Source organism: Diplodia seriata, assembly GCF_021436955.1.
Source record: "Diplodia seriata strain FDS-637 chromosome Unknown scaffold_13, whole genome shotgun sequence".
NCBI lineage: Eukaryota > Fungi > Ascomycota > Dothideomycetes > Botryosphaeriales > Botryosphaeriaceae > Diplodia > Diplodia seriata.
Genome location: NW_027117320.1, coordinates 226,889 through 241,458, shown reverse-complemented (window position 1 = coordinate 241,458; position 14,570 = coordinate 226,889). Strand labels below are relative to the sequence as shown.

Genomic DNA, 14,570 nt, shown 5'->3' with positions numbered 1-14,570 from the left:
CATGCATAGCCCCGCACCTATGCACATGCAAGGGTGGCCTCCAGCTGCAGCGCGCTTCTCGTCCGCCTGCCGATAGCGCGCCCCGCCGACACCGGCTCCTTAGGCAACAACCCACAGCCTTGCGCGCGGTCCAGACACAGATCCAGCCTCGTCGGCCTGCGGCGTTTCGAGAGACTTCTGCCTTCTCTTGCCTGCGGTCAGCCTCAGCCGCGAGTCTTAAGAAATACCTGCAATCCCCCGCTTGTGCCGCACACTTCTCGCCCCCCGGGCCCCATCCCACCTTCCCCAGCACTTGATCAACCTGAGCGGAACCAGTACCTGCGGCGATACTGCCACTTGATTCGCCGCTCGGCTGGTCTTTCGCGGCTTCCACCCCGAAGCTCTGCGCCTTCGCATGCAACCTCCCACATGGCCAACGCACGGCTCGACCGTGAGCTCCACCAAGAGTTTCACGACTGGATCGAGAGCCAGTGGATGAAGGGGTTCGGTGCCCCGGATCTGACTGCCAATTCCGTCTACGTCCCGCAACAGCGAATCGACGAGTACTTCAAAGCCGGCAGGAACGTTGGTCAGATTCTGCAACGCCTCAATCCCGACGGGAACCTGAAGACATACCAGAGCACTATTGTCAAAGACTATTCAAGGGTCCTCTGCATCCTGCTCCTCCTCGGTCAAGGTCATCAGATTGAGATTTTCGTCCGCCACACCAGCCTTTGCGATACCCGACTACCTTTCGAACAGAAGCCCGCACATTTTCCGGTTGACGATGACGGCGTTGACTTCTTTGACCGATTCAAAGAGGTTCAGTGGCAGTTCTGTGCCCAGCCACTCACCTACAACATGAATCTGGTCTATGAGGACGCTCGTATCCTGCCGATCATGACAAAAGATCCAATCGGAACCGGAGGGAGCGCACAAATCTTCAAGATTACTCTTCACCAAGCTTACGATGAGCTTGATCCGCACGGCGGTTCTGAGAAGAAGGTACTCTCTGCACACCTCCTACATTGACTCCGATGCTGACTTTGAAAAGAATCCAAGTAGTAGACATGCACACACTTACGCTCTCAAAACCTACTGCACCAGAGACGCCAAATCGTATTACGCCAACGAAATCAGCGCGTTCAGAAGAGTACTCGCCGCCGGCAGCAACCAAGGTTTTGTACCCGGCTTGATAGGGTTTCATGGCAATTTCATCCACGGCGGCACCCACAATGTCCTACTGGAGTATGCTGACAAAGGCACCCTCGAGCAATACTTCAAGGAAGCTCCACCGCCAAACACCGAAGACGAAATCGTATCCTTCTGGCGCGGTCTCTTCTACCCAATCTTTGCCCTCCTCAAAATACACAACCTCGAGGACCAGGACTTAGACAATCCCAACGTTTTCCAGGGGTATTTTTCCCTTTCCCTAGGAGCGGCAACAACAACTGACGTTGAGAGATACAGTTGGCATCAGGATATCAAGCCAGAGAACATTCTCGTCATCGGCAGCGGCCGGGCATCCCCATACAAGTACGAGTTCAAGCTCGCGGACCTTGGGCTGAGCCACTTCAAGAGGCCGAAGTCCACAACCGGGGAGGCAACCGACATGGACACATACGGCACGAGAACATACGGTGAGCTGAGACTTCCCTTCGCTGTATGCATACTTGCTGAAGTAGACCCAGGAGCTCCGGAATCTTACCGGTGTGACAGTCTTGTTGGCCCAGCCAACTTGCGAGTGTCGAAGTCGGTCGATATATGGTCCCTTGGTTGCGTCTACAGCGAGGCAGCAACCTGGCTGGTCCTTGGCAAAGAGGGACTGGAGCAGTATCGCGCGGATCGCAGAAAAGAAACGGACAGCATCCCTGGATTCAACGAGAGTGGGTGCTTCCACGACGGCGAGACGTTTCTCAAGTCAGTCGAGCGTACACATGCCAAGATCGTGGCAACCAAACGCAAAACGGACCACATCACCCGTGATGTCCTCCAGACGTTGGTCCAGGACATGCTTGGCGTGGAGACTGTGCGCCCGAATGCACAGGCGCTCTGGATGAAGTCTCAACGGCTTCTGAAGCAGGCTAAAGGCCCGAGGCAAAGCTCAATGTGGAGCACATCCACAGAAAGCCCAACGTCATCCAGGGCCCCCACAGTCCAGGACATTCCGCCAGAGTCACAGGTCGGGGCAACAGTAACCTTCCCAACTCAGCCAGAGCACGCTTCTGTATCAAGAAGAGGCACGCGGATCGATAACTCGAACTTCACTGGTGAAAGAAAGCGCCTTGAGAATAGCCCAGAGAGAATTTCGGAGAAGACACCCGACGCCGCATCACCGTCAAACACCGCCTCGCTATCCGAGAAGCAGTCGTCCAATGGCACTTCAAGCCTGAACGGACGATCAAGCACATCTAAACGCAACAACCCGGATGTTTACTGGTCAGTTCACGATGCTAATCTCTGGAAAGACACGCAGAGGAAGCGAGGGCTCCGATCGAGGAGCGCCCCTCAAGGCGGGGAAACATACACGGAAATGATCAACAAGCGGGACCATGTAAGCACTTGCAAGCGGAGGGACCAGGTGCAGCACAGCGGAGTGCTAACCGATAATCGACAGGTTTTCATAGTAGACGATTCGAACTCCATGCGAGCTGCCGACTGGTCCAAGTTGACCTCACGGTTCTCCCTGCTTGCATACATCGTCAAAAAGGCCGACGACGACGGCTTGGACCTCTACTTTTCCTCTTCGAAAAAGCGAAACAACTCGACAAAGTCGTCGGAACTCACTCAGATTGTTCAGAACAGAGCTCGGGGGTCCATGGGGCCCGACAACCTGAGCACGGTGCTCCAGACCGTTCTGAAAGCTTCCCGCAAGACCGTTTTCCGGACCGGCGGCAGCAAAGGGTTCCTTGGCATCGGGGCGTCGCCCAAGAAGAAACCGATGACCTGTTACATCCTGACCGACGGCGCTTGGTGCTTGGACAAAGCCAGTGACATCGAGACTATGATTGTGGACTTTGTGGACGAGCTTCTCCGGAAAGACTCTGAGCCAACGGACTTCGGCATCCAATTCATAAGCTTCGGAAATCACCAAGAAGGCCTCGCAAACCTGGAGCGCCTCGACAGTCAGTTGAACTTGAAGAGGTAAGCCCATGCATGAACATGGATCTGAAGGTCAGCGCTTACAAGTTCATACAGGGATATTGTAGACACCGAGACCGCTGATGGTAATGTATGGAAGATGCTATTGGGTTCCATCAACAAACAGTTCGATGAAGACGAAGAAGAACAATCTCCGGATGGCTTCGATCGCTCGGCCTCGGTACGGAAGTCTGCACACCCCTACTCCTGATGCCACGAAAACACTGCAGGCTGTCATGAGCGGGTGATCAACATCCGGAGTATTCCTATTCGATCTCTCCGCATCCTTTTTTCCACTCGAAAATTTGTTCTGTCAGATTTTAACTGCCAGGTTCTACGGAACGCAGTCTTTGCTGGATTGTAATTAATTCGCTTCTTTCTCGATATCCCCAACCTATCTATCTTAGAGCGCAAGATCTGTTTTCCTTTTAATCAGGAATGATACCCCTCTTTCTATTACGATATAAACTTTACTGTTTCAAGTTGTCTTGCTGTTTATACGATAGTTGCTTGGCGAAAAGCAGAGGAAGAGAAGATAAAACGGCGTTCTATATCGCATTCTTTACGCAACCACGCCTCTCCGGAGAACTGCATTCCACTACTTTTGATCTGTGATGTTGCTGTTGTGTGCGGAACTGTAACGCGGACCTTGGAGGCGTTTGGGGAAGTGGCTACCCATGGTCAGAACATCTACGCAGAACATGACCCGCAAAGCTGTAAAAAAAAGGCAGATTGGTTCCCGGAAAACCCTTTCTCATGAGTCCCCAATAGCCTTGCATTTTAATCCGCATCGGAGTATTCGATGGTGTCCTCCCCTGGAGCGGCATCATCCATGGGAATGTCGCGGTCAAAGGTGTGGCGGCTGAGGAAGGCGTTCCTCACGTGATTGTTGTTGCGCGCTGCGGTGCCGGGCAACACTGGAAAACTGCGACCGCGCGAACGCGTTCCGCGGGCGATCGTCGCCTGCGATCGCTAGGACGGAGTCCGCGGAAACGTCTCGAAGTGATATGCTTGCGCGCAAATACTGGGAGCAGGAAAAGACGGCGTGCATACGCCCTTCGGTATCTCGAAAGCAAAATGACAGGGAATACAAGATGGAAAACGCAATGAAACAGAGGTAAGGGAAAACAGAAACTCTCGTGCCTTAATTCGCTCGCCTCGAAGCAGGAAGCCTCATCGATCCTCTTCAATTAACAGAAGAAAATGGCCCACCCGCATCTTCCTTACGCAGATACTGCATCATCACACTTTACATAGGCAGTTGAATACAAGATCCAGACGTGTGAATGTTAGTTTTAAATACGCACATTCACGTCCGGGTTTTGTAATCAACTACCCACGGGTACAATGCACCGTGGGAGAGAAGACTGACGGCGAACGTCAGCGTTCTTGCTGTGCATGGTGTTGGGTTGGGAACAAAGTGTATGCTGCAACAGTAAGAGGTAAAGACTTCATCAAATCACTGCATTTGCACAGAACATCAGAGTAAGAAGTCGATCCATTCTGTCTACGAAACCCATCGCACCTCCCACCATAGCCCCGGACCGATGACGTCGCCGCACGACGCGAGACCATGGTGCAGACTTGGTGGCGTTCAGGGACCCGCGTACCAACAACCAAAACGCCTAAAGCCCAACCATTGTTTTGCACCCTTCCTCCGTCATCCCGCCAGTTGTGTTCCGTGGTGCGAGTGACCTTTTTTGTGAGATGGCCGGTTCGAGGTCGGTTCTGCAAGCGGAGGACGAACCGTGGGTCTGTCACGACGGCGAGAAAGGCGCTGAGGGTATAAAAGCCTGCCACCGTGAGGGTATCAGCCGAAGCTGAGTGGGCCCTCCCTCAGATAACACGTGGAAACTGGTTGATCACCGCCGAAGCTCACGAACTGTTTGACTTGTTCTCATCACCGGAATGGTACCCACATGAAACACATCCCCTTTCTTCCGCAATCTCGTTTTGTGGTGCTGACGACCCTTGGTGCAAGATGGCCGGTTCGAGGAGCTTCGGTTCTGCGAGCGGAGGAACCGTGGACCTGTCGCGGCGGCCAGATGGCTCTGAGGGTATAAAAGCCTGCCACCGTGGGGGTATCAGCCGAAGCTGAGTGGGTCCTCCCTCAGATACCCTTTGTGAGTCCTTCACTGCCGAAGCTCGGGAATGCACAAGGCTTTCTTCACCGGTTGGTTACCCACGTGTACAACAATGTTCCCCTTCTTCCGCAATCCCGTTTTGTGGTGCTGAAGACCCTTGGTGCGAGGTGGTGGCTGGTTCGAGGGGCTTCGGTTCTGCGAGCGGAGGACGAACCGTGGACCTGTCGCGGCGGCCAGAAGGCGCTGAGTGTATAAAGAGAGGGTATCAGCCGAAGCTGAGTGGGTCCTCCCTCAGAGAAACACGAAGTTATTCGATCACCGCCGAAGCTCACGAATAGAAGTCTTGTTTTCATCACCGGAAGGGTACCCACATGAAACACATCCCCTTCCTCCGTAACCTCGCCAAGTATGTTTTGCGGTATCGCTGACCATTCGCGGAGGGTATAGGAGCCTGCCACCGTGGGGAAATCAGCCGAAGCTGAGTGGGGATCGAGCCTCCTGATGGAAGGCCGAGAAGTGTGTGGCAAAGACCGATGATGAAGTTCTCCGCAGAACGAACCGCTTGTGTCTCCGGCAACCGCTCGCAGACGTGTGGGCTCGGTTCGCTGGAGGGCAAGGCGTCGTGCGGTGCTGAGGTCCGAAGGAAGAGCAAGTGGTGCGAGGCAGGAGGGATGGGACACGAGAGAGATGAAAGACAGTAAGTAGAGTAGAAGGCTGACGTGTGGATGACCCCTGAGGGGATGGACAAAAGAGTGGATGGACGGTTGATGGGAGAGAAGATGGATCGAGGTTGTTTATAAATGCCATCATTGCCAGCATCTTCGAGCTTTCCTTAATCGCCGTGACAGTCCAGCAGCAGGAATGGGCGGTGCTTCTCTGTGTCCCGGAAGGAGAACCCTTCTGAGAGGAAGGACACTTCGGGTTCGGGGAAAGCAGAGCAGTGCCATCCTTCCTGAGAAATGCAAGGGTAGGCGCCTTTCACGCAGAAAAGTTAAGCACGTTCAATCGTCAAATCAGCTGTAGCTCATGCAATCGAAGCCAATGTGATTATCTCCAGATTATATCAGATTTCACGAGCAGTGTAGGAATACTTTGCATCACAGAAAGCGCTGCATGCCCACGAAGCAACGGTAGAAATGCCCGCAGTAGAGTACACGGTGACGTAGAAGCCGCCATCTCGGGGTCGACGAGAACCGGGCCCCTCGTTGCAAGACATGGAAGCAGCGCCCGTTCGTCTCAGAAAATTGGGAATCATGTCGAGGGCAGGCACACTCACGCAACACGTGAAAGACAGACACAGCAGTGACGAAGCATCTGAGCTCTGCAAGCACGGCTGACAAGTATCTGGAATGGCACTTCTTGTTTGACATTTCCTTGCATCCTCAACGCCTCGCCTACCTGACCGTAGCTATGAGATAGATGATCTTGAATGTGCACTCAGCTCTTCCCCGATGCTGTGGCTCTGGATTACGAACCGCGCAGGAGAAAGTCTCAACTCAAATTCGTCAGGGCTCCAATTCCGCAAGGTGATATACAGTAGTAGTAGCAGACCGGTAGCCACCGAGTTCCCGTCTATGTCTGGCCTGATTCCTTGAGCACCCTTTCCCTATCACTCATCCCAAGCGCGTGGGTGGGCATTTCAACAATCGACAGCCCCCTTTTTGATCACTGGTCCAGCCCCTCTCTAGTTAGCCCTCTTGTACTCGGCAGCCTGCTTCAGCTCCTCCATCTTTGCGACCCGCTTCTTGAACTCCTCGTACTGGCACTTCTCGTAGCTGTGCCTCTCGTCCTGCGGAAGGGAAAACAATGTCAGCCTTCGTTCAATCACCCGGATCCTCTCCCCTTCGTCTTCTTCCCCAATTCGTCCGAAGCCGCTGCCGCCGCCAATGATTGTCCAACAGTCCCGTACTCCAGGAGCACCTTGCCCTCAACTCGTCCCCGATCCACACACACCCTCTCGACCGCCAAATCCCCAATGCCCCAATCATCCATCTCCGACCCCACAACTCTCCAGCTCTTGAACCCCTCCCAGAACCTTCCCGAGCAAACCACCAACCAGCGACAGCAGCAACCCTTTCCGCCCAACCCCTCCAAAACACCCCAACCCCGACAAACCGACCACGAAAAGAGAGAGAGAAAAAAAAAAACACATATCCTTACCTCGCACTTCCAGGGCAGGTAGTACTCCTCGTGGCGGCAGCGGTTGAGCGGGATGAGCAAATGCGCGCAGCTGTCGCGGTACGCGAGCGGCAGCCTGGCCGCCGTCATTTCCTCGCGGGAGGCGCCTAAGTTTCATCGCCGCACCCAATTAGCCAAGCCATCCCCCAACCAAATACGCAAACATTTCCCTTCTTCACCAATTGTGTGCTCCCTGAATCCGATCCCCCCGTCCCCGCAGTCTCTTTCTCTCCCTCCCTCCCTCCCTCTCCCTCTCTCTCCCCCATTCTCTCGTCTTCCATTGGATGCGGATGTATCGGACTCGCGAGGTTGCAATTGGCGGCGGCCCGTCGTCGTGCGTGTAGATGGGGCCAATTGGAGCGTGGTCGGGTCGAGTCGTGTGGAGAGACCGAGAGAGAGAGAACGGGAGAGAGAGAGGTTCGGCCGGGCGGCCGGCCAGCAGAGATACGCGCGCGTTCTTGTTCTCCGACCTTGGTGCTTTTGGGATGGGTGGGTTGGTGTATCACTCACTGTTGCTGCCGCCGAGGCCGACGGCATTCTTGATGGACTCGGTGACGGTCATTGTGCGGGGGAAGGAAGGATAAGGACGGAGTGGAGAGGCGGGGCGGCGGTCCGAAGGGTTGCTGGGGCGGCGACGATAAGGTGGTCGCGGGTACCTAGCGAGGTTGGCGGGAGAGACGCTTGAGGTCCAGGTGGTTGCTGCGGCTCGCCGGAGAGCAAGAGCGGCGCGACGGCTGCCGTCCAATGAGGGCGAAGGCGGTGAGCGGGGCGTCGCCAAGACATGTCGAAGCTCCGGCCACTCACGTGTGCGTATTACAAAGATGTGGTTACCCGGTTAACTGCTCGCGCTCTCAGGCGGGAAGCCATGTGAACAGCTGAAATTTACCTCGGATAATGACCGTCAGTGCTTGGGATACTTCGAGGATCAAGGAATGCATAACAAGGGTGTTGGTTGAACTGTTTTTGACATTGAAATAGTCGAAAGTTGATCCTCGATCATCATTATCTCGTCATGTATCATGATGACGCTCAAAACAATAAAACAGAAGCTGAAGAAAAGATCGAAGAAGCCGAAGACTCGAACTCCCAAAGCCCGTGAACCCCGTAGTGACACCTAGCAGGAAAGAACTGAAGGAAGTGAAACGCCTGCCGTCACTGAAAAAAGAAAACCTTCGTTATCCTTCCCCGTCGAACGCCGTTCACAGTCCCTATTGTTGGTGCCGCCAACCGCCCAAAGAATACCGAGTATGACCACCCTAGAGTTGCTCGCCCGCTTGTTCGCTTCCCATCTCCATGGAAAGCTCGCATTGAATGTTCATCAACAAACAAACAAAGTCGTAAGGCCTATCCGCATCCACCACGTGGGCCGATGCGACCCTCATAAGATTCGTACGCGTGCTCTGTACAAAGTGAACAACCACGCGCCGTCCAAGAAAGGCATCCTGTACGGTGCGACTTCCAGAGCCATGCACACCGCCAACGCCGGGGTTCCTGAGGATATCGGTCAACAATTGAAGCTCATGCACAACTGTCGACCGGATCAACTCATTTGACCCTTGCACTGCCTAAGCTGCCCACTCTGCCGCTGGTCTTTCGTACGCCTGTCTTGGCCTCGGTGCTGCGTCTCGCTGGTGTGCTCCTTGTCTTTCCGACGCTGATCGCCCCAGACCCACTGCCGCTTTTTCCTGACGGCGTCTTTGGTCGTAAGGATCGATTCTCAACATCGCTCTCGTTGCCGTTCCAGGTGGTTGTGATTGTCGAGGTTGTTGTCGTCGTGGTGCAGCTTACAGCCCTCCTCTTGGTGTTGCTTCCTACAGACTTGGGTGACTTTGAACTTGGTGACCTTGAGGCAGCGCGCTTGGCTAACAGTCGAAGCTGCGCCTCCTCTTCCTCCTCAGGCCCTTCCTGCGATGCTCCCTTTGTCGGAGATGTCTCGGCCTCTACATCTGGAAGTATGTATGGCTCCTCTTCCTGTACTCGTCGAGTTGATTTGTGTCTAGTACTGCCGTTGCCATAAAGCTTGCTTGTCTTTCGTGGCTGGCCTGGCGTTGGTGCGGGAAGATTTTCGTCGTTGACCCCGTTTCCTGACATGGACGTCGCGCGCTGGTCGTTCGAAGAGATTTCTCCAAGTGCGGAACGTTTCGGGCTGTTGTTGGGAGGCGTGTGCGTCTGACCATTGCTGGCAAGACGCTGTCTCGCCGTGTTCTTGGTGGGCGTTGCCGGCTGCAGAGCAGCAAGCTTCTCCTTCATGCAGTCCTCAAACCACCACTCCCTGAAAGTTCCCTGGTTCAGATGCAGCCAGTGCTGCTGAGGCCCAACAACCATACCAGGGCGCATGAAACGCATGAAAGCGATAATCTCATTGGCGGTGAAACCATGCTTGTAGATAAGGTATGCTCCAATCAGGCAACCGGTACGTCCGAGACCAGCCTTGCAATGCACGGCAATGCCCTTCTTGCGGACAGTGATCATCTCATGGGCCAGGTTGACAAAGTTGCGGACAAGGTGAAGAGGCGGGCATGTGCCATCGTCGAAGATCATGTCCAGGTGCTGGATGCCAAGGGCGGTGAAGTAGGAAGGAGAGTAAAGCTCGGAGTTGAGGCGGACCACGAGACCAATGTTGCGTGTGGAGAAATGGCTAAGGACATTCTTGAACGGCGTCGGGATCTTAGCGTGCTGCAGTTCTGCGACGGTCTTCGGAATGGTAGCATAGATCGGCGATGAAGGGGGGATGACGTGGGTTGGTGCGAATTGCGGCGACGCGAATGCAAGGAAGTCTGGCGAGATCCAGTTGAAGTCGCCCATGTCAACGCGCTCGTACTTTTCGTACCTGTCATGACGATTAGAATATTGCGGGAGAAGAAAATGGTAGATAAGGCGTACTCTTCAAGGCTGAAGTCCTTCAGGCTGCAGATGCCCTCCTCCTTGGCCTTCCACACGCCGTAAACAACGTCCTGGATGTTGAGAACGTAGTCGGCCTGGCTGTAACCTGCATCTCTGAAGGGCATGCACGGGGGATCCATTTGCGCAATGGGTGCAAGCGCAAGATGCGGGGGCCAGTTCTGGATCAGGACCATGTAGCACGCGAGAAGGCAGGCTGAGTTAGCGCGACCTGGAATTCCGATGTCAGCAATGGATCGTAGAATGATAACAGAGAAGATCCTTACTCCTCGAATCGGCAGAGCTCCAGAAAACAACAGGCCTGTCTTCATTGTTGGGGTCACCCAACACCTCGTGGAGCTGGACAGCGAAGCGGTAGAGGTGGCCGATGTGGAACGGACCAAAGTCTGCGTGGAAGGCGTTGTACAGAAGGGTGCGTTCAACGGAGAAGTAGACGGGCGGCGGGTGGGACTTGGAAGGCGAGGTCGGGCCCGATTGGGCCTTGGACGAGCGCTTGCTTGGCGACCTCCGTTCCCTGGAGGCGGGGTAGGGGAACGGGGTGTGTGCGTTGGGAGTCGAAGTGTACGAGGCGAGGTACAGGCGGTCTGGGACTGGTTAGGTCATCGAGGCGTTTCGGGCGGGCAAATCTGGGCACGCACCTTGGATGTACTCGATGATCTGGCCGTAGTGCTGAGGCGCATGGCGATCCTCGTCGTGGGCGTGGTGCGAAGGCATTGCGACTCAGTTGCCGATTGGGATGGTAGCCACCTGTATAGGCGGCAGAGCGCAGGATGCGGCGGCGGCAGTGCGCGAGGCGGCGCGTCGGGGATGGGATGAGAGAGGGAGGGCGGACGGCAGACGACCTCCGGGGAAAGCGGCGGGGAAGCGCGAAGAAATACTGGTAGCGATGAATGGGATGGGGTTGTTGTGAGAAGAACGGGCGTGGTGGGTGGACGAGGTAGATGTGGATTTCGGGCTTTGTTATGATGGCCCGTGCGGGCGGTTGCTGCGCAGTTGCTGGGGAGCGCGAACAGCAATCTTGCAGCCTGCCCGGCACCCTGCCACCTCCCGAGACCCGCATCAACAACTGGCCGCCGCCAGCAAGGCATTGTTGTGAGCGCCCGGCCCCCGTCGCTGTCGCGTTGCTATAGAGCCCGCCCGACTGACTCCCCAGCTGCTGCTTTCTTCAGCGTGTCGGCCTGCGCAAGGGGCGTGTTCGGACCAGCCCACACCGCTCCTCCTCCGCACGCGTGCCCTACTTCGCGCCCAGCATGCTTATCGCGCGTGGCAGGGCGGAAGGGTGGCTGCGCCTGCCCGTCTCCGCCCTGAGGGTCTGGGCCGACGTGCACGACGTCACCTTCCAAGGCATCACCGTCGGGCCTCTCCCAGGCTTCGAGCTGCGCGGCTCCACAGTCATTGCTGACGGGAACCTATCCGCCGGGAATGCAGAGCCGCTGATGGTCATTCCTCGCGACCTCGTACTGTCGCTCGAGGCTGTCCGCATGCACGCCAAAGCCGACCAGCGGCTGCGAGAAGTCGTCGATGCGCTGGCCGACTTTGGGAGGGTGAGTCCTTCAAAACATGTTTTCCTTCCATGACGCAGCCTCGTCCGCCCGCGTGATAAATCCACAGCAACCGCTCCCAAGGCCTAAGCCAACTTTGCCCAAGGCCCAGGCTCGAAGGATGACATCATACCGAGTCTGCCGGATGCACCTGTCCACCTCCCCGCAAAGCTACATACTGCTTGTTTGTTGTTGTCCGCCTTACCAAAGTAGATGCCATGCACCGTTCAGCCCTCATCTGAGAGGCGCGTCGGCATTGCTTCTTCCTTCTCCCCTGGCGGAATGTTTATGCTTGGCTTTCCGATGCCTGTCGGTGTGGTCCCCGCCAGCTGTTCAGCTCCACTCCTACAGCGCTCGAGACACGGTGCTCAGGTTGCACCAGCCTTGCGCCCAATACAAACATCCCCCACACATGCCTCCTGCGCGAATAAAGGAAAAGGGGAGAGCCAATGTTTCCCCAAGTCCCGTTCGGTCACGGACTGACCCGGCCATTGCACAACACGTTGCTGCAAACCCGTATCCTCGCGTTGCACAAGGGTCCAACTGGCGCGCAACCATGTGTCAACCGCTCGCGTGTCGGCTTTCTAACGAGATCCAGCGCGATGAGGCTGCGTCTGGAATTCCATAACGCGAGCCCACTACCGTTCTGATCTGCTCGCCGTCCAAGCGGGTTATTATTAGCACATTCCCAACACTGGACTGCGGCTGATATATACTCGCAGAGCCCTAGGATTGCAATCTTAGTCTTCCTGCTCATGCAGGCAATCTCAAGTTGCCCCAACACGAGTACCAAAATTGGAGTGCATAATCCACTGAAAGAGTAATGTGGGCGCTCAATGCAAAAGCGTTCGCGAGCTAACCTATCTAGATACATCAAGTTCCTCCCGGAAGAACTTCTGCCGACATTCTGGACCGAAGCTGAGCGTGACCTGCTCACCGGCACATCGCTCAAACCGGCAATCGAAGCCAAGATCAAAAGCCTCAATAAAGAATTCGAGCAGCTGCACTCCGCAACTGAGCACATCAAATGGTGCGCCGAAGAGCTGTGGGACGAGGAGGATGGCCTCCTGTCTTTCGACGATTGGCTCCAAGTGGATGCCATGTACCGTTCGCGCGCCTTGGAGTTCCCAGGCATCGGTGACAGTATGGTTCCCTGTGTGGACATGGCGAACCACGCAAGTGGCGATGCTACAGTTGCGCTTTACGAGACAGACTCGGATGGAAATGCTGTGCTTCTGTTGCGCGATGGCAAAGAGCTGAAGAAGGGTGACGAGATCACCATCACGTCAGTGGCCACCGGACAGCAGTTTGTCTCTCGCAATAGCGCTAACGCTGTCCCAGATACGGAGACAAGAAGGGTGCATGCGAGATGCTCTTCTCTTACGGCTTCATTGAAGACAGCATGACATCAGCCCAGGAACTCTTTCTGGATCTGGAGATCCCCAACGACGATCCGCTCAAACGCGCCAAGTTGCACATCAACACGGCAGCACCAGGATTTCGTCTTTTCGACTCTGCGGATGCCGAAGCACCTGCAGGCTCAACGGGTTGGCAGAGTGACTTTGTTTGGCTTGTGGTGGTGAATGAGGAGGACGGACTAGAATTCGAGGTTGCGCAGACCACAGATGGCGGGCGTGAACTTCGCGTCTACTGGGACGGGGCGGTGCTTGAGGAGCCCGACAAGCTTACGGACAAACTGAAGACGCACCAACTATGGAATGTCTACAGGCTTCGAGCCGTCTCTCTCATCCAGGACAGGGTTGAGGCGCAGCTACGCTTGCTGTACAGCACTGACCATGAGATAAAAACCGCTCAGAGAGGGGACGGCATTGGCATCCGGGAACGCATGTGGTCGCTGACCACCAGATTGAGAGACCTGGAGAGGGATCTGCTTGAGAGAGCGTATGGCGATCTCGAAGAGGAAAAGGAAAAGCTCGTCGAGACGGAGACTGTGCAGCAGTACCTGCAAGCCATGGCACAGCAAGAGCCTGAGGAGGACTTTACCTAGAGGCGTGGTCGAGGCGGATCGAAAAAATGCGGGGAATGGTGGGGATGGTGAGCTATCGCGATCCCCGGCATGATCTTACGCGTTGGTTCCCGAAACGAAGCAAGATCTACGCCAATGGGCTGGGTTTGGACAAAATTGGTCGCTCTGAGAGAGATCGGCGCGTTGCACACGATGCCACTAGCTGATTTGTGGTTGAACGGAACCAAAACCGGCAGACGCGTAGTGCTCTATTGCCACATTGATCGAACAGCTGCCCAAACACCTTGTTGGTTGCCTGTCAACGACATTTCTTGATTGAATCAGGGCGTGGGATTATGACGGTGGAACTCATCAAAGCAAGAAAATGGAATGGCAGCAGAGCAAAATTACAGCTGGATAAAGGAAAGGGAAAGGGTACAGTGAAAAATGCGATCAGTATCTTCCCCACGAGTATCGGATGGCGAATGGACTTCTGAGCAAGCCACGCAAGTCAGTGATTCCAAGAAACGGCAGACATCAGAGCCAGCTTTCGCCTGACTCTCGTCCACTAGCGATTTGCGGGGTACATTAGCTACGGATGATGAAGGTTAGGGCTGTGTTGGCAAACGTAGGCGTTCCGCAGGCTAGCCAACCTTCGACATGATGACGCTTCCCCGGCACTTGGCCAACGCCTCCTTGGCGCATCAGCATCGAGTCAGGTGGTTGGTGGGGTGGGCCTTCATCGTCGATGGCCATGACTTTAGTGGCATGGAGTAGGAC

The 14,570-nt window shown here is 55.4% G+C and overlaps 4 protein-coding genes across 4 annotated transcripts; 2 read left to right on the top strand and 2 right to left on the bottom strand.

The window, feature by feature from the left end:
* Nucleotides 1-408: 408 nt before the first annotated feature.
* Nucleotides 409-3,331, top strand: SLS55_010528 (uncharacterized protein; the record flags this gene model as incomplete). The annotated part of the gene is made up of 4 exons (XM_066781910.1): nucleotides 409-984; nucleotides 1,034-1,395; nucleotides 1,450-3,123; nucleotides 3,178-3,331. The coding sequence occupies 4 exons, from the start codon at nucleotides 409-411 to the stop codon at nucleotides 3,329-3,331; spliced, it is 2,766 nt and encodes a 921-aa protein (XP_066627722.1).
* Nucleotides 3,332-6,888: 3,557 nt separating this feature from the next.
* SLS55_010527 (uncharacterized protein) lies at nucleotides 6,889-7,944 on the bottom strand (the record flags this gene model as incomplete). Its single annotated transcript, XM_066781909.1, has 3 exons — nucleotides 6,889-6,993; nucleotides 7,365-7,489; nucleotides 7,893-7,944. The coding sequence occupies 3 exons, from the start codon at nucleotides 7,942-7,944 to the stop codon at nucleotides 6,889-6,891; spliced, it is 282 nt and encodes a 93-aa protein (XP_066627721.1).
* A 983-nt stretch (nucleotides 7,945-8,927) lies between these two features.
* CDC14 (cell division control protein 14) lies at nucleotides 8,928-10,997 on the bottom strand (the record flags this gene model as incomplete). Its single annotated transcript, XM_066781908.1, has 4 exons — nucleotides 8,928-10,212; nucleotides 10,266-10,494; nucleotides 10,550-10,867; nucleotides 10,922-10,997. The coding sequence occupies 4 exons, from the start codon at nucleotides 10,995-10,997 to the stop codon at nucleotides 8,928-8,930; spliced, it is 1,908 nt and encodes a 635-aa protein (XP_066627720.1).
* A 536-nt stretch (nucleotides 10,998-11,533) lies between these two features.
* SLS55_010525 (uncharacterized protein) lies at nucleotides 11,534-13,832 on the top strand (the record flags this gene model as incomplete). The annotated part of the gene is made up of 4 exons (XM_066781907.1): nucleotides 11,534-11,827; nucleotides 12,547-12,644; nucleotides 12,693-13,109; nucleotides 13,166-13,832. The coding sequence occupies 4 exons, from the start codon at nucleotides 11,534-11,536 to the stop codon at nucleotides 13,830-13,832; spliced, it is 1,476 nt and encodes a 491-aa protein (XP_066627719.1).
* Between the last annotated feature and the right edge of the window lie 738 nt (nucleotides 13,833-14,570).